The sequence below is a fragment of the Typha latifolia genome, chromosome 8, assembly GCF_019914945.1.
Source record: "Typha latifolia isolate L0001 chromosome 8, TyphaL0001v2, whole genome shotgun sequence".
NCBI classification, from domain to species: Eukaryota; Viridiplantae; Streptophyta; class Magnoliopsida; order Poales; family Typhaceae; genus Typha; species Typha latifolia.
The window spans coordinates 12,201,683-12,220,814 of NC_133093.1; the positions used below are offsets into that span (position 1 = coordinate 12,201,683).

General features: G+C 36.5%; 3 protein-coding genes across 9 annotated transcripts; all 3 read left to right on the forward strand.

The window, feature by feature from the left end:
* The first annotated feature begins 5,055 nt into the window (after positions 1–5,055).
* LOC140794195 (uncharacterized) lies at positions 5,056–6,583 on the forward strand. The gene is made up of 2 exons (XM_073146110.1): positions 5,056–5,372; positions 6,094–6,583. Exons 1-2 carry the CDS (start codon positions 5,085–5,087, stop codon positions 6,382–6,384), a joined length of 579 nt encoding a protein of 192 aa, XP_073002211.1. The 5' UTR covers positions 5,056–5,084; the 3' UTR covers positions 6,385–6,583.
* Positions 6,584–7,546: 963 nt separating this feature from the next.
* On the forward strand, positions 7,547–9,735 carry LOC140793375 (large ribosomal subunit protein eL15z). Its single transcript, XM_073144823.1, has 4 exons — positions 7,547–7,756; positions 7,860–8,026; positions 8,902–9,099; positions 9,301–9,735. The coding sequence occupies exons 1-4, from the start codon at positions 7,753–7,755 to the stop codon at positions 9,544–9,546; spliced, it is 615 nt and encodes a 204-aa protein (XP_073000924.1). The 5' UTR covers positions 7,547–7,752; the 3' UTR covers positions 9,547–9,735.
* Positions 9,736–10,428: 693 nt separating this feature from the next.
* LOC140793201 (probable helicase CHR10) lies at positions 10,429–19,115 on the forward strand. Of its 7 annotated transcripts, XM_073144560.1 has the most exons (17): positions 10,429–10,677; positions 10,753–10,760; positions 11,293–11,371; positions 11,477–11,643; positions 11,862–11,987; positions 12,460–12,640; positions 13,152–13,287; positions 13,381–13,498; positions 13,725–13,814; positions 13,999–14,106; positions 14,219–14,422; positions 14,857–14,982; positions 15,071–15,735; positions 16,846–16,991; positions 17,870–18,034; positions 18,542–18,656; positions 18,759–19,115. In XM_073144560.1, exons 1-17 carry the CDS (start codon positions 10,494–10,496, stop codon positions 18,787–18,789), a joined length of 2,649 nt encoding a protein of 882 aa, XP_073000661.1. In that variant the 5' UTR covers positions 10,429–10,493; the 3' UTR covers positions 18,790–19,115. The 7 variants fall into 7 exon arrangements, with proteins under 7 accessions (XP_073000661.1, XP_073000659.1, XP_073000654.1 ...); XM_073144553.1 differs by lacking the exons at positions 10,429–10,677; positions 10,753–10,760 and adding an exon at positions 10,822–11,088; XM_073144555.1 differs by lacking the exons at positions 10,429–10,677; positions 10,753–10,760 and adding an exon at positions 10,822–11,088 and having other exon boundaries at positions 17,873–18,034.
* Positions 19,116–19,132: the final 17 nt, after the last annotated feature.

Here is a 19,132-nt window from a genome sequence, read left to right on the forward strand (position 1 = left end):
GCCAGAAACTAAGATGGTCGCCCCCATTTTCCTGGGAACCATACGCATTAGTGTAAATGAACCGTTACAAGCTGACATTGAAGCCCTCAGGCTGGCCCTGGCCCTTGTTAACGGGAAACACCATGAGCAGGTTGCTATTGAAGCTGCTCATGAAATTCTCATCAAAATTATGCGCCATTGTTACGTGGCAGCTAAAACATATCTTCTTTATTCTTATTATTTTAAGAAAGCTAACTAACCTGAGGATTGGTTAGCTAATAGTGGAAGGGATCACTGCTTGCTTTTCTTCAGCCTGGATAACATGAGGCATTTTTGAGCTTTTCTTTCAATGATAGGTGGTGCGGCAGTATCTCATTCGTTGGTGATAGATGAGAATAAAAAGACTATCCCCCAAGGGCTGAGATGCTGCCAGGTCATAAAAGTGTCCGTGGAGGGGCCCATGTTGCTTTAGTCCAAAATTGTCTGACAGGTAGGCCACCCATCTCAACGACCAGAAATTGCCAATGTCTCTATACTACGTCTAGGTCCAAGAGAACATTATAAAATGGTTTAGATACGACCCTTTTGATGCCATTTATCCAGAATATATGGTTGTGATCCACTCTGCTTCACGCACAAAAAGTGGGTTACTTTTTCTCATCTTGATCATGTGGCTAGAATGCCTACGGGCCTTCCCTAAATAAAAAAATAAAAAATAACAAATAACAAATAACAAAAAGAAAAAGAAAAAGGGTAGACCATGTGGCTAGAAGGGATGACCAGATGACAGCCTTAAAAAGCAAAAGAGGGTGTGGTGTCACAAAGAATAGAACATTTATTTGAGAGGCTGGGAAAAGAGTCCTCACCTCGAAAGGTAAATGTTTCGGCTTTTGGGCCTTTTTACGGTGAACCTCGTTCTCCAACTTACTCTTTTCTCCGATATACATCGAACAAATCGCTTTATCTAAGCTCTCGTTCCGTCGTAGTATATTTTGTCAATAGTAGTAAAGTAACACATTATTTTTTTCTTCTCTCTTCTTTTAACTAATATTATTGGAAAAATAACACTTTAATCAATTATTATTTTAATGTCGTCTATCTCTTTCCTCTTTCTTTTTTATATCATCTTCTTATCTGTCCATTATAAATAATATTTTAATTATGTATTTAAATTTTATGTTAGGTTAAGTATAATTATTAACACTATATTAATTTACAAAGAAATACAAAATAGCTTATACTCGAATAAGATTTTTTATACTAGTATTAAAAATTACTAGTTACACTATATATGCTTCATTACTACAATATTTATGTGCCACTAAATGCGATCCAACTATTTTGTATAAAAAAATATACATTGTAAACCCTATGATTTAGAGTTGGATCATTTTATGTGAGGGTAAAACACAAATAATTTTACATGTAAATATATGTTATAAAATAATAAATAAATATTATATTATATTAAATATATATGTCAAACTAAGCGAGCTTAGTCTAACTCAACTTAGAGTTTGAATTGAGTTCACGAGCCGATGAGCTATTTTGACAGCACTAGAGTGAGGACTAAGGAATGTAGTGTAATATTAAGCTATCACTGTAGCTTAGTTGTTGGGTTTTATCAATCTATGAAATAGGTAAGTTTGATTCCTTCGATGGAAATTGAAATTGATGTTTGGTAAATCTTTTATCAGATCACTTAATATATGTATGTTTGACCTTCTTTTGTTTCTTTTTGTAAGAATTGGCACAGAGTCTCTTTATTTAGCTTATAATCTAGAAGTTTGTAATCGATCAAAATAAATGAATCCATGTAGTTTATTTAAGCCAATGGGTAATAAGTAGATCACGTATGGCAAACACAAAAGAACAAATAGGTCAAGTTGAAGTTGATTTAGGTCCTTTGCTTTATAGAATTAATCATATAATATACTAGATGGCTTTTTTTTTTTTGAAGCGTTAGACGGCTTCTATAGAGTGATGAAGAGTGATGAAGTCACGTTTTCTAATCGGGACTTTTTTTTAACCTTCGACCATTAATATCGTCGTGGGGAATAAGGCAAGGGTATCAACCGCTACGACTTGCCTCATTGCCACACTAATAAGTGGGCCAACAATAACAATTAGTAATTGTAGATTTTATAATATAACTATCGAGACAATCATCTAAAATCAAAATCTTCTTTCATAATTTTTTTTTAAAATCTTTCAGAATAATTTGAATTAAATTTATAGAGAAATAATTTTCATTTTCTAGTGTAACTATTTATTGTATGATAAGTGAGTGCATCCACTCTTTACACTTTAAGAATTGGCATTTGCTCATTTGCTACTCCTTTCACTAACTTGTACCTCTTATATGCTTCCTTATTTTCACCCTCTACCCAAATTCCCCAAAATTAGTAATAATCCAAAATCACCGGTGACCGAGCCCGCACCTCAAAAGGTAATTGTAGATAGTTGGTTTCTATTGAATCATTCGGCACGTATCATAAGTTCCAAGTAGTTAACTTGGTTTTTTTTCTTAGATCGATTGGAGATTTGGAATATCTACACTAACCCACGGTTTTGATAGCCTAAATGAATCTATAGGAATTTGAATTTTCTCAGGAAAATTTATAGGCAAATAATTAAGTTAAATATCTCTCTAAAAGTTGCAAACATAACCTAACGACTATAAGAGTTTTCATACCCTGTTCCTAATTCTCTGATTACACATTCTTATCTCTTTTAGACTTTAAACGAGATAGATATAATATAATTAGGTTTTGATTGCATGATATATCAAATAGAGTTAAGTTTAAATTTGATTCTTTATCTCTATACGAGATAGAATTTAATTTAAATTGATTATCTATCTTTATCCGTTTTTCAATTTCAGTTTAAATCAATCTTAACTAATAATATATATATATATAAGTAATTAAAAAATAATTTTTGATGATATAATTTAATTAAACTTTTATCAACATAATTATGAAAAGATATAAATACTCTTTTTCTAGTGTGTGTGTGTGTATATATATATATATATATATATATATATATATATTACTATTTGTTAAGGGTACATATATCTTTTGTTGATAAAAAATAACATGAAAATATATACAAATATGAAATTTAAAAGGTACACAAAAAGAATTATTTTCAGCGTTAAATAAGATATTTTAGAAGTATATATATACAAATATTAATTTTAGAGTGTTATATGTACAAATAAGATATTTTTGGAAGAATATGCATGTAAAGAAAACTAAATCATTCTATGGGAACTGTTGCGGCAGTCATTTTTTAAAACTGAAGTTATAATTTAAAAATAATTAATCACATGTTGAATTGGTTATAGTATTTAAGTTTTTAGTGTTCCTATTATATCAATTGTTAGATTTTTTTACTCGAAGAAAGATAGATGTGAAAGATAAGGAATAAGAGCTAATTTTATAAGCATAGAAAATTTTATCTAGACGAGTGTTTTGGATCAAAATTTAAAAAATATATATATTTTCTTTAAGAAACACTCATTTCTTTTAAGGAATAAATTCCACTCCCACCTCCTTTTTTTTTTTTTTCTCATTCACTCTTTTCCCGGTCCCTCTCTCCCTTTTCTATCACCATTCTTCTCCTCTACCTACCACCACCTCCTCTTCCTCCCATCACCACCATCGCCACCACCTTCTCCGCCTCCTCTTTCTCCCACCACTTTCTCCACTTCCTCCCACCACCACCATCGCCACCACCTTCTCCGCCTTTTCCTCTCTTGCAAAATCCTCCCTTCATGGCCTGACCCGAAGGGAGGGAAGAAACTCGCGGTGTGCTCGACTCCGAGTCCGTTCGAACGCACGGGATGAAGTGATCCAAAATTACTGCTCAAAACTCTAATAGGTGTCGATCCGTTAAACACGGCCATGACAACCCTCCTTTCATACTTAAAAGAGGCCCCAAGTGGAAAATAACATTGAGGCAACCTTCCTTTAACCTCCTTTATTATGAGGTGCAGATGAGCTGTAATTTTCTCCACCCTTAGCTAGCTGTCACGTCATCAATCTTATCTATTGTGCTTGTGCACTCTCGAAATTTTAATATTTTTTTTTAAGAAGTGAAAGTGAAAACTTAATGAATTTTCTAGTTACATTATCTCTAGGCAAAATAGTGTAGAGGTCGTATATCAGTGATTTATCTACGGTTGTAGAAGAAGAAAGTAGGCTGCCGTCACCCTATCAAGCACCATCACCATGCCATCTTGATCCCGCATCTTCTCTAATCGGCGCAGCTATCCTGGAATCAATTCATTTCCTCTATAGGTGACCACCCTCTGGGCTCTGTGCCCTGGCCCTGGGCCCTATTGTTCGACGTGTCCACCGCTATCCTTGTTCCGGATGCCTCTTTTGCCACGCAATAGTTTCTTTGGGTCCCACTTTATTCATTACCCCCGCAAGTCTTGCAAACTTTCCGCAGTTATGGTGGCCACCCTGCGTCTCAACTGTCAGGAGCTGATGGGAGAAACTAAAGGCTGGTATGTACTTGATGCTTACTCGTCACAGTTGTAGGAAAATTTCTGAAACAAAATTTATATTTACATAATAAGAAGAAAGAAAAAAAAAAAAAGGTATTGACAAAGAAATATATACGAAACAAGAGTAACATACACTTACATGACTACAACTCTGTTACACTTTACTTTGTTTTCCTATTAAAAAAAATATACTCTGTCAAAACTTCTTCTTTTTTTTTTTCTCCTTTTTTTTGCGCTCTAAATATAATATCTTTCAGGCGCAACTTTAATTTCCATATCTGTGACCTCCAATAGCCTGCAGTTGCTTTCCCATCTTAGAACGCAGGAACTCCTAGTCCACATACCCCAACTTTCCAAGCTTATGGTGTTTTCCCTCACCACCCCAACCTCCAATAGCCAGCCCCCAAATAAAAAGGTGGCAAGAAATCCTCCACGTAAGAAAAGCTAAGAATCGCTCATATCTCTTCCTTGCCTCTCATTGGCCTCCCACTCCCTCCCTTCCCTAATAAGTATCAAGCCACACAATCCATCTCGACTCCTGCCTACCTCCCCCTCCCTCCCCTCCCAAACCACATTGACTGCCGCCATGTCATCATCCGATTTAAACCACCGCATGCCGCAAAACTTGCAATTCTACGGCCATGACATGGCCACTTGGTTCCTCGACGAACCCTGGGCAGTGGAGCCGCAGCAGCCTCCTCCTGTGCCCGTGTCAAAGCTGTATATGAGTAGCTTGGGTGAATCTGCTCATCTGAATCATGTAACGACGAACGACGATGCTTCTTCGAGTAAGAGAAGTTTTGCGCCGCCGCCGACCTTCCCGGCGTCAACTGAGAGTTTTGGCATCGCACTGGCTGCGCCAAGTGCCACCAGCGTGAGTGGTTCGGTCTTGATCTGTTTGGCGATACGTACTTCTGTACGCATTTGTAGTTTTTCTTTTATAAATCTATTTGAGGAGTTTCTGATAGGTGCTCTAGTTTTTTGGGTGAGGAAATTGACAAGTGATTTGATTTTATTCTTGGCAGAATTTGGATGGGAATGAGAGAGATCGATTTGTCTACTTAAGCCGTAAAACTTTGTGAGTGGGTTGTGAATGGGAGAGAAATAGCTGATAGATAGAATGAGAAATTGGATTGCGAAAAAAAAAAAATACAATTTGTGCTAAATTTCTACTGCCGCAGTCCTCGGTTAGTGAACTAGTAGCAATAAGTTTTGTTTAGTCATTTCTCTCTCGAATATCTATATGATATTTTATAGGGATTTTACTTTGATTTTTTTTACCGAGATTGTTAAGGCTTTTCTTTGTGCTTCGAACATACAAAGATGTCACCTTATTGCTCCTCCTTTGTCAAATTATAAATATCACATGCTTAAACTTTTAGGGTAGTTAGTAAATTAATACGAAATTAAAGTAAAACTCGTGAGTTCAAATCTTGTTATACTTATTTTTGTTTGAAAAATATAAAATTCCACCCATTCATATTAATATATAATTTTTAGGCTAAAATTTTAAAAAAAAATAGAATATAAATATAAAAATTGTCATTAAGCATTTAGAGTTAACATTACTTTGTCTTTCCTAAATGTCACTGTAGATGCCATTTTCCAACATTGATGCTCCAAGTGGGAGTGATACCATGTGTACGACCCAAGCGGACCCAACTACTGAGCGCGAGGCCAAGGTGATGAGGTACAAAGAGAAGAGGAAGAGGAGAAAGTACGCGAAGCAAATTCGATACGCTGCGAGAAAAGCTTACGCTGAGGTGAGACCAAGGATAAGAGGGCGTTTCGTTAAGATTCCAGAGACAAGTGAGCCTACGCCTACGCCTGAGTCTCCTCGTTATGACCCGAATAAGCTTAATCTTGGATGGTGCAATTACTGGTAGGCGTGAAATTAAACTATGGAGACTCTAACGTCAACGTTAATAAGTATATGATAGTTAATTAGTTGGCTGTTAGTTGTTCTTACCTGCCTCTTTAATACTAAACGAGATGGCCTTAGAATAATTGATAGAGTAAGAGAGTTCCAGGAGTGTGAACTTGTTGCGAGGTAGGTGTTAATCTTTTATAGTTGTGTGTTGGTCGATGAGAAGTGAGAAAAAATATAATAAAATCACTTCTAATAAATAATTATAATTTATTAGTATTTGATAAAAATGAGTAATTATTTTGATTAATGATGCAATATATAAAATACGAGGCGTATCATTGTCTCTTTTTAGGATAGGAAGTAAAAAATGAGAATTAAATAATTTTAGAGAGTAGATAACTAAATTTACACTCCATTTTTTTTTAATCCAAATACTTTACTTTTAAGTTATTATTTTCTTTTCTTACCCTTTTTTTTTTTAAACTTTTCGCATTGTAATTGGCATTGGTTCTTAAAAGAGCAGGTTGCATGAATTTTGTATAACCGAAGTACGTGGCGTTGTTTTACCGAAGGGTTTAAAATGCAATTATGACCTAATTGACATCACTCACCTTCCGATATGATTGTACACATATTAATTAATTTTGGCTTAAAATGCAAAATATAGAGGTTTAAGTTATTAGCTGAGACCTTACCTTACTTTTATTTACGTTTTCACTTATTCTAATTTACTATGAGATCATTCCTGTATCTAATCCTCATCGAATTGGATTCACTTATTCTCATTTGGTCACTAATAAATCAGTTTTAAGAGGTTGATATTGTATTTTGGCCGTTCTTCATAATTTATGATTCAAAATAATCCAATGCATCAATGTAAAACCTTCAACTCACCCTTAAAATTTTAGCTTAATCTGAACAAAATTTTGCTCTCGTGACAGCTAAAAAAATGCTTAACTAGAATGCCATATGTGATGGGATTATAATTTCTAATACGAAAATACTCTATATTCTTTATTAATATATTTTTACATAGTTAATTATGTCAAATTAATAACTTATAACATGGCTTAATCATTAAGATTAAGCCAAATGTTGCGCGAACCTTTTGATTTGGTGGATCCGACGTCATCACCGTTCATCTAATGAAGTATGATCTTTTGCACGAGATCTAAAGAGCACCAAAACCTCCGACTGTGGTTACTAAAAACCCTAGGCGCACGCGACGCAGTAAAACCAACGGCCAGGATCGGTCTGATCTAATCGAACGCTCCTGATAGATCGCATCTAAGACCTCGCGCTCTTATAACCTCCTCTTCCCACCGCACAAGAGCCGCGCACCCAGACCCTAGTGAGGAACTCGGCGGAGAGCTTCTTCGGATCAATGGGTAGGTTTCCAATCCCTTTTCCTCTTACGATGCTATTTCGCTGTTCGATCCATCTCTCGCACGATTCTTGGTCGATCTATCGATCGTTTGGTTGCTTTTGAAGGTGCGTACAAGTATGTGTCGGAGCTATGGAGGAAGAAGCAATCGGACGTGATGAGGTTTCTGCAGCGCGTGAGGTGCTGGGAGTACCGGCAGCACCCCTCGATCGTGCGAGTCACGAGGCCGACTCGCCCCGATAAGGCGCGGCGATTGGGATACAAGGCGAAGCAGGTACTAATGTTATCTTATGCGCATGGATCTTGGTATATACATATATATATATTGGTTAATCTCGTACCGCTCGTAGTATATTTGATGCATAGATTGGTTTTAGTGTTCCTCCTCTGTCTGGATTGAGATTTGTAATTTTTTGATATATGTTACCTTGAAAATGTGATGCCTGTGGAATTGATGCTAAGATCCATTCTCTAGTTAATGAAAGAAGCTTCTTGAGGTTTAGATTTTCGAACTGCATTAACTCTCTACTACAACTCGAGGACTTTTATGCATCTTGAAGCTAGATTATCTGGAAATAATTCAAGAAACAATTTGTGCTACCTTTATTGAGCTTCTACTGGCGAATGCTTTCCAGCTTAGTTGTCGTTAGCATATGTATATTAGGATGATGACAGTAATTTTGCAACTGGACTGTTAACGTTATCCTTGCATCTGTAGAACCTGTGCTGCATCTTTGTTCGATTGATTCTTTATGTTGGAAGCCTTTGTTATTCTAGCACGTCTAATTCATAGTCTGATCACCACAATTTTCTTCTGTGGACTCTAGTTTAAGCGAGAAAATGCAGCAGTTTATTGTTTTCTTCAATTTGCTTTGAGAAGTCTGTCAGCCATTTTGTTAAAGGGCCTGTCAGTAAACTTATGTAAATATTCCATGAATGAATATTGATGTGTAATGTCCACGTACTTTACATGGTGAGCTTTGATGCCAAGGCAGATCTATCATTTCCATATATTTTTAGTTCACAAATTACGACTTTCTTGTAATTTTCCCGTTTTGAGTTTAACTTTTCGTGTGCGGATGTATGTTATACCTTGCTTTTGATGCTTCAAGACTAGAGCTTTAAGAGATGTTTTGTTTATGCATGCAGGGATATGTGATCTACCGTGTTCGAGTTAGGCGTGGAGGCAGGAAGAGACCTGTCCCCAAGGGTATTGTTTATGGGAAGCCCAAGAATCAGGGTATCACACAGCTAAAGTTCCAAAGAAACAAGAGGTCAGTTGCCGAGGAGAGAGCTGGTAGGAGGTTGGGTGGTCTGAAGGTTCTCAACTCATACTGGCTCAATGAGGTTAGTAGATTTGCATTACCAATTACTTCTGAGAAAGTAATTTTTTTGAAAGGAGAAGAGTCTTAGAAAACACCTCATTTCCTTCCAATATTGTAGCTCTTATGTACTAATTGCTTTGGATTCTTCTGTTTATTTTGTTATTTTGTTTGTTTACTGCCAGGCATTCAATCAGTTGTCTGTTTTTCTTTATCTCCATGTCAGGATTCAACTTACAAGTACTACGAGGTTATTCTTGTTGATGCTGCTCACAATGCTATCCGCAACGATCCTCGCATCAACTGGATCTGCAAGGGTGTTCACAAGCACCGTGAGCTTCGTGGACTCACTTCAGCTGGTAAGAAGTACCGAGGTCTGCGAGGCAAAGGCCACCGGAACCACAAGGCAAGGCCGTCTCGAAGGGCAACTTGGAAGAGGAACCAGACACTATCCCTTCGCCGATACCGCTAAGCTTCTTTGCTTGGAGGATTGTTTCTCTAGATTTTGCTTAATTCAGACTCTGACAGTTATTCAGCATCAATTTTGTTACCGTTGTTTCAAGCAGCTGTTGAATTCCAAAAAAGTTTGCTTTGCCTCTGAATATTTCATAAACTTTGGCGATCTTTCTCTGTAATGGAATTGTTAGTCAGATTTCTCGCACTCGCTGTTGTATTGCTCTATTGGGATTGCTTCGCTTTGTGATCCTAAAATGTTTGTTTTGAAAAAGTTCTTCCATGTTCCGGTACATCCAATGATACTTCACTTCAGATTGAGTATTGAAATGCCATAGGCAGGTGCTTGTGCGTAGGCAGAGGTACTAATTATTTTTAGGCTGATTTTAATATGTCTCTTGGCAATGAATAAGGTACATCTCCTCTAAGTGTATATAGGCTCTGTACCGTTGTCGTTGGCCCAAGCTCTCGGTGATCCTGGAACGCATGGTCGCATGCTTTTGATATTTTTCTAGTGTAATATGAAATGTGGTACATTCCGATATTTCTGAGTACCCATGGTCGGATCCCTTGTGGTACATTCCGACATCTTCAACTCCTTGGACATATTTTTTAAGTGTCAAAAACTCAAGTGCTTAAACAAGTACTGCGTTCTGCGTAGAATTTTTTTCAACCGGGTTACTATTATATCAACTTTAGCCTGCACACTTGTACAAGACACAAAAAGCTATTTCCTAAATTAGGAATCAGATTTGCTTACTATAACCATTTATTTTCGCCAAAGAACAAGTATTAAGGGTGCCCGCAAGCCCGTCGCATACCGATCAGCTCCGCAAGCGACCACGTGGATCCGATATTGTCATTTTAATCTTTATTTAAAAACCTCCCCCCGCCCACTCTCCCTCTCCCTCTTCCGAGCCTTCTCATTCCTCAAGGTGGCAAAACCCTCTCTGGAACCCGGCAGGTATGGACTACGAGCGCCGACTTCTCGCGGCTGCCGAGTTTGTCCTCTCAAGCGATCGCCGCGACGAGGGTCGCACTCCTCTCGACTCTTCACAACTCGGCATCACGGCGACCTTGAAACCCCACCAGATCGAAGGGATCTCGTGGCTTCTTCGGAGGTACGATCTCGGCGTCAACGTCGTCCTCGGTAAGAAACACTTACGACTTCCTTCGTTCTCGATCTCTTTGGTTACGCACTTATCTTTTCTTGGATTGGTTGCAGGGGATGAGGTCAGATTCCTTCCTTGGAATTTCAACAACCTAAACAAAGCTAATGGCTCCTTTTCTTGAATCGATGCGCTTGATATTTCTTGGAAGAGGAATTTGGTGGGAAAAGATGGTTAGGGTTTTATGTTTTGACGGTAATTGTTAATTACGTCTCAGTAGGGAGATTCTTTAGTGCGAGAATTTGCTTTTCCAGCTTAATTGAGGATTTTGTTGAGGCTTAAAATAGGGGTTGGTCTAATATTTATTACGATTTATGAATTCCACGTTTGTTTATCTATTGAAGGTCTGTCGACTAGCTGAGGCATTGCGTTTAGACTATGCATTTATACATGTAAGGGACAACGTTGAGATTCTCTCCTTCATTTTCTGCGATAGTATATTGCGCTTTCTGAACTTTTTCTCTTTTTCAACCGTGCCATTCCGACATTTGCTTCTTATGTCATTGATATATGAAACTGAGGGAACCGTTCGGAGGATTATTAGCATTAAAAATTCAATACTTCTTATTTGATGAAGCTGCATTCTGATCTCTCAGATGGGTCTTGGAAAGACTCTACAAGCTATTTCTCTCATGAGCTATTTGAAGATTCAATCCATGTCTTCTGGGCCATTTTGTGCGTATAGATTTTGCTAATCACATTTTCTTATATTATCAAAGAGTTTATTTTTCACTTTGTTGGCATCTTTGGTTTCTTATTTTCTTAAGTTTGTCCTTGCAGTGATACTGTGTCCTCTAAGTGTCACAGATGGCTGGCTATCAGAGTTTAGTAAATTCTGTCCAACCTTAAGAGTTCTTTCCTATGTTGGTGATAAGGGACATCGACTTGATCTTCGAAGAATGATGTATAAACATCTTCAGAGTTTGTCCACATCGTCTGTTTCTGATGTATACCACTGTCATAATTTGTTCCTGTTTTTATTTTGTATACATTTTGATCCAGTAATTGAAATGAATTTTAACGACGTATGTTTGTCATATCATAGCCGTTGCCTCTTTGCTATTGAATATAAATCCAATCATTTTCTCTAGCTTTCAGTGACCAGCATATTTTCTCTACCATTTCTCACTGGTAAATTTTTGTTATATTATATGGAAAAAAACAGGAGCTATCATTCGATGTGTTGTTGACAACCTATGACATTGCCTTAATGGATCAAGATTTTCTTTGTCAAATACCCTGGCATTATTCCGTTATTGATGAGGCGCAAAGGCTTAAAAACCCATCCAGCGTATGTCTAAACTTTCAATTATGTATTTGTCATAGTAGATTACAAGTTTTTAGTTCATGAATATATTTACTGGACATGGAACCTGTTCAGCAGTGACTAGAACTCTTCGTGCTGTTATTGAATGCTTTATGGAGTATTTTGGTGCAACTAAAAAAGGAAAAAAAATATAGTTGTGACTTGAACAGAACATATGATTTTCTTGTCGCATATGTTCCAGAAATTTAAGCAACTATTCCTATTTTCTCTCCTAAAATTTCTGGACTGTGTTGAGCATTGGCAGGATCCTCGCTTTGACTTAGTGTGGGGTTTCACATGGCTATTAGTTTCTGAGTAGTTGTAGATGAAATGATGGAGAAGTACGAAAATTTTCTACTTATATATCTTATGAAGTCAGCTATTTGTCAAGCTAGTCTTGTTGTGCATTTTAAGTAGGACATGGAAGTCGTATTTATATTTGCTTCTTGAATTGCAGGTCTTGTATAATGTACTTGAGCAATGTTTTGTCATGCCTAGACGCTTATTATTGACAGGCACCCCCATTCAAAACAGTCTTTCTGAGCTGTGGGCTTTAATGCACTTCTGTATGCCTTCTATATTTGGAACATTGGAAGAGTTTGTTTTCACATTCAAGGATGCCGGGAATTCATTTGCAGGTACAGTAGATTCACTACTGACATCTGTGGATTCCTTAGGGTTAAGATAGGACAATTATTTTACCAAAACTAGTTAAAAGATTTCTTAGGTATGTTTAATTATTTATTCTTTGACTGCACTCTTATTTAGAACTTTCGGCATTCTTATCTTATTCTTTATGCCAATATACCAAAAATTTCACATTAATAATTTTACCTGTAAATTCTTTAACAAGTAAACAATCTATGACTTTCATCATCTTATCTTATTCTTTAACATGTAAAGTTCCACCTTTTTGTCAACATACTATATGGTAGTAGGCTTTTTTAGGTCGTGTCAAATTTCTTAGTAGAAGCTACACTACTCGGATAAGAAGTTATGCTGTGGAGTGATATTTTCTTATTTCTTTCCTCTGGGTATATCTTGATATCTCTTTTAGCATGACTTCTACACTCGTCATAAGCATTGGTCATTTTGGAAGAACATGCAGCAGAAAAGTATACTTTTTATACTATGCAATGTTGTTGACAGGTGGTGAAGCTGGTAAAGCAAAAAGACAATTCAAAATTCTGAGATATATACTGAGAGCATTTATGCTTCGGAGAACAAAAGCATTGCTTGTTGAGAGTGGAACTCTGAATCTGCCTCCACTAACTGAGATCACTGTGTCTGTTTTCTCTTCTTGAGATATATATGTTTTTCTTTATCCTCACAGATTTTGTTATAACTTCCTTTTAATTGAGAAAAATGTGTCGTACAGGATGGTTCCTTTGGTACATTTGCAAAAGAACCTCTACATGTCAGTGTTGAGGGGGGAGCTTCAGACACTTCTTTCATTTACAGCTGGAATTTCCAGTCATCAATCATTGCAAAATATTGTAATGCATTCTTCTTTTATTTTATCTATTATAACATATATAAGCATAACCTGTCAAATCTTGTTAACTGTAGTTCCACATTTGCAAAGTCTAGTTGCTTCACTATCAATTTAATTTGTCTTGTTAATTACATGTATAATACAATAATATCACATGTATGATGCAATTTTTTTTTCCTCTTTTAAACTTGTTTTGAGATTTCTTCTTCATTTTTGATATTTCTCAGGTAATGCAGCTGCGAAAAGCATGCAGTCATCCTTACCTGTTTAATGGCATTGAACCCGAACCTTATGTGGAAGGGGAGCATCTGGTTCAGGTAAGTGGGAATATTGTACACATGCAAATGCAGTACAGTTCATGATACATATGATGATAGAAGGAATAGAGAAGAATATATTCAAGTATTCAACAAATGCTTCATTTCAAATAGACTTAGAGGTTCCTGTTGTGTACTTACACATGCTCAAGTTTATATTATTCTTGAATATTGACTTGATCAGGCCAGTGGGAAGCTCATTGTGTTAGACCTGCTACTTCAGAAATTCCATGTGTCGGGGCATCGTGTTTTATTGTTTGCTCAGATGACTCATACACTTGACATTCTTCAGGTTGGCCATTTCTTGAGTCAACATAAATCAACAAACTCATTCTTTACCTTTCTCTTTTGTATCCAGCATCTGTAGCACATTTTCTTACAGTGATACAATCCACCTATTACAGGACTTCCTAGAATTACGTAAATACACATATGAACGCCTAGATGGTTCTGTACGTGCTGAGGAACGTTTTGCTGCAATTAGAAACTTCAGCAAGCAACCAGTTGAAGGATCAATGGAACATCATGATAGTAAAAGAAGTGCTTTTGTTTTTATGATCTCAACTAGAGCTGGAGGAGTCGGACTTAATCTTGTTGGTGCTGATACTGTGAGTTGTAGCATTGGTGATCTTTTCTGTTTACTTAGTACACATTCCAATATTCATGTCTACATGGAATTTAAATGGTATTACGATTGCAATATTTCATTTTACTTAATGATTTATGTCTGCATATTCATTTTGTTATTTTATGATGAATCATTATATATGTTAAAGAGTAAAATTGCAGCTATTGTTTACTAGGTTATGCATTTGTCAATTATTTGTACCATTGTTGAAGGAACAGATGCATCAAATCTTGATGGGTTAATTTTAATCATGAATGTAGAAATGTCCTTCAGCCTCTTTTCTTCTTGTTAGTTCCCGCTATTTTATAGTTTATAACAACATATTGCTGTTAGGTTTCTTTTGGCCTTTTTTTTTCCTTTTTTTAATGAAGGTTTTCTTCTGGTCATCGTTCTGACAGAATGAGCCTTTCTTAGGTCATATTTTATGAGCAGGACTGGAATCCCCAAGCTGACAAGCAAGCTTTGCAGCGTGCTCACCGCATTGGGCAATTTAATCATGTATTATCTATAAATCTTGTATCAGAACATACAATAGAAGAGGTGAGACTGAAGACATATGCAATCCGTAATGTACTGAATTAATATCTTGCATTTTGACAAAGCTTGTTGTCTTTTGGTAAATTATCAGGTAATTATGCGACGAGCAGAGAGAAAACTTAAGCTCAGTCATAATGTCATTGGCCAAGCGGGTGCACTAGATGGAACAAGGAAGGATATGGGACTTGAAGCTGGTGACATGCGATCACTCATCTTTGGCTTACACATATTTGATCCCACAGATATAGACACGGACAGCTTGAATGAGGAGAGTATGATGAAGCTGAAAGTAATGACTGACAAGGTGGTCAACATGCGCAATCATGAACCCTTGGACAAGGATGACCACACATATGAGATCAATCCAACTGATATGATGGATACCGGTGAAGCACTAATTAAAAGAACTTCTGATTCCATGAGTTTTGATCCTGGAGTTGATGAGTCTGGCTATCGATCTTGGATTGAGAAGTTTAAAGAGGCATCACAGTCTACTCAAAATGCCACTGTTGAACTGGAAACAAGAAGATCTGCACTGGAAGAGAAGAAACAAAAACGTGAAGTTGATAAGAGAAGAGCGGAGGAAAAGAAATTGGCCAAGTGGGAAACTTTTGGTTACCAGTCATTTGCCGTCAAAGAGCCTGATATTACACTGGACCAGAACATTATGTCTGATTCGGGCTCTGTTCAATTTGTTTATGGAGATTGTACTAATCCATCAAAAGTTTGCCCATCAGAACCTGCTATAATATTTAGGTAATATTTACATCCAAAAGGAAGAAAGGAGATAAGTTAATTGACTGCTCACTTGTTGCATTTCTTAGTATTTCCAAGAAATCTTATATGTTTGTTCTCTTTTCTGCTTAGAACTTTGGGCAGATGTAGAATTCATCTACCTATCTTAATTCAAAGAATGTTCTTTTTTTTTTTTTACATTATTTGGAAAGCCATCTACCTTTTTGTTGGGCTAGGGAAGGTATCTAGATGCAACCTTGTCTTCTTTCTACTTATTCATGATTAAATGATCTCAAATGTTATGTTCTTCATTTACATGTTATTAACTTTTACTTCCAGCCAATAATTATGCAGAAGGTATCTACATGCAACTTTGTCTTTTATCTACTTATTCCTTTTCTTTTCCATGTACATAAGTCACTTGTCTTTATGCTTTTGATCAATGAACTGTTCCAGGCAATGGATTTTTTACCGAGCGGCACAAGGGGTGCCACTTGATACTTACCGTATCAATGCAAGTCTCGCACCGTTACTGAGTATTATCTCAGTGCTGCCCTCTCCCAATGTGTCCTCGATGCCTGTACTCCATCCTTACCTTATACCACTCTGCCCCATTGGTATGACAATTCTTGGTAGGACCAAGCGGACATTATTTCAATTGAAGCTAAAAGAAGAGTAAGATGAATAGATAATAGTAAAGCAAGTGAGAATTTTTGTTTTCTTTGGTAGAAAGCAAAGAGTTGTATTTAACAACTTAAGAAAATATATATGAATGGGCAGAGGAGTATGTATTTAACAACTTAGAACTATCCTACACAATAAGATCACTTAAGATAAGGCTGGCAGTGCTCTTACTGTGTCCAAGGTCGTACAAGACGTGAAGACCTGATATTTGAAATTTTGAAGCAGTAAATGTCAATGGAATTTTGAAAAAAAAAATGTATTCTTGTTCTTGCGGGATATTCTATATCTTTTTAAGAGCATTGCCAATGAATTTCGTGGCCATTGCAATTCTGTTGGTATTCCTTGAACTTTATTTTCTGTATGAGTTGCGATGTTCCTGTACAGTTCCAAGCATATATTTTAATCTGTATCATTGAAGAAATACTCATTTATGAAATGTTGTTGCAGTTGCATTGATACTTCTGGGATATGGGGACATGGAGGAATGTTTGATGCTCTGGCCAATCTCTCAGCACGCATTCCGGATGCCTATCATCGTGCTTCTGATTATGGTGACCTTCACATGGGAGATCTTCACTTAATCAAGTTGGATGGTCAGTCACATGTTCACTATTGTCACATTATCTTGTGTGCTTGTACTATTTATACATATTCACAAAGTATAAGAAAACATTCAAAAAGGTAGCTGTCTCATGGAGACACATAAATCACATCAAACATGAATATAAAATGAGTAAACTTTGTTGATTGCATTTGTCCAAATACTAATGAGAACTTTAAACTAAGTATTTAATGTGGATAGAGGAAACATACTAGATTTGCAATACTTTACAGGTAGTCCTCTATCAAGGCCTTTTCACCATATAGCAATCAAATACCAGTAACTATCTCTTGATTCAGATTAAAGTTGGTGCAAATAATTAGTGAACACAAATATTGGAGAACTGAATTTAATGTTTTCAGTTAAGAAAACCAAGCATTTCCATATGCTAACCTTTAGAAGCTTTATTCACTGAAACTTTAATTTGACCACTGTAATACAGTCGGTGCAAGCTCATGTAGAGAATTTTGAGCTATTTTTTCTAGATGACTTGCACAGACAGAACCGTGAAGTCAGCCAACTGAAGCTACTCAGGAGGTTATGATGGGAAAGGTGATCCATAAAAAGGAGAAGCGAGTTAGAAACTTCTGAGCACTTACTCTCTATGTTAAGGTGCCATGTCTAACTAAATTGAAATTGCCAACTGTTGTGAAATGTATGAAAGTTACTTATGAATCAGCAGAATTTAACGCCAAAAAAGTGTATTTTTATATGGAATTATAGATGTGCATTAATTGTTGGTTACTATTTTTTGTCTTGCTTTAATCATCGTGGCCTGGTAACGTATCTTGCACAAAAATTGTGCTGTAATTCTGTAGTTAAGTTCAGATACCATCTTTCACTAATCTCTTAGATGCCCTACTGTTTCAGCAGCCCACTGCAGCAAAAGTACTTCAATAGATGCTCCTCTGTGGGTGGCCCTGGCTATTGTACAGTCTTATAATCCGAGACGTAAAGTTCCAAGGAGTGCCATCTCCATTGCTGATCTGGAACAATGTTTGTCAAAGGCATCCTTTTCAGCTGCTCAAAATTCAGGTATTCATTCTTTACTGGTAGACCGTTAACATAGTTTCTTTATCTTTTACTTGAAACTTTGCTACACTTAGTTTAGACATTTCGTTTTATTATCAGCATCCTTTTGTCAGCTTACAGAAATGACCAATTAGAATTGTAGCTGAGTTAAGTTCTTCTTGCATTTAAATCGTTAACTGTGTTAAAACGTATATTTCAACATAAAATTCTCTATTATTCTGTTTAAACATTTAAGTGCACATTTTCTTTTTAATTTTGAAATTTAAGGGTATTAGTTGTTAGATCTTGTTGGTAACTAATCATAAGCTTTTCAAAATGCAAGATCTGAATTATCAATTATCTAAAAAAGTTTACTTCGTAGCACAAAAGGCATGACAGATTATTTATGCTTGCACTCTGATTATCATGCCAGTATTATACTATTGTACTTTGTGTTGATTAACTCTATAAGAGTGATCTCAGTTGCTGTTAAACCTGTTCTCTTCTAACTTCCTTTTTTCTTTGCTGAAGCATCTATCCATATGCCGCGCATTGGGTACCAAGATGGTTCCCAACGATCAGAGTGGTATACCATAGAACGCCTCCTCAGAAAATATGCTTCACTCCATGGCATCACAATTTTCGTGTATGTGATTAACCTGCAGTTCTTTGCTCACTACTCACATTGTTTTTGCTGGTTGATGTAGTTAGCTTGAACTTTTAATTCTATTCTGCTAATCTCTTTTAGGTATTATTTCCGTCGTCAATCTATGGAGTGATAACTATGAAAGTTCCGTTTGAAGCTTCAACGATGTATCAGACTCCTCCATATAGCCAGCCGCGATGATATGCTGATGCTTCTCCCTAACTTAGAGTGAAAGCGTTGTAAATATTTCTAAAATATTAAAATATAGTCCTTGTAGGTCGAGTATTTAGTAGTGCACAGCATAGTTACTTCTCAGTTCACTTCATTTCAAGAAGGAAGCAATTTTTTTTAAACTCTTTTAGATATCATGCGAAAAGTGTGCAATTTGTCTTCCTTGGTGTGCAGTAGAATGCTGCTATAAACAATATTAACATTAGACTATAACAATCGTCTTCCTCATATGTTTTTACGTAATG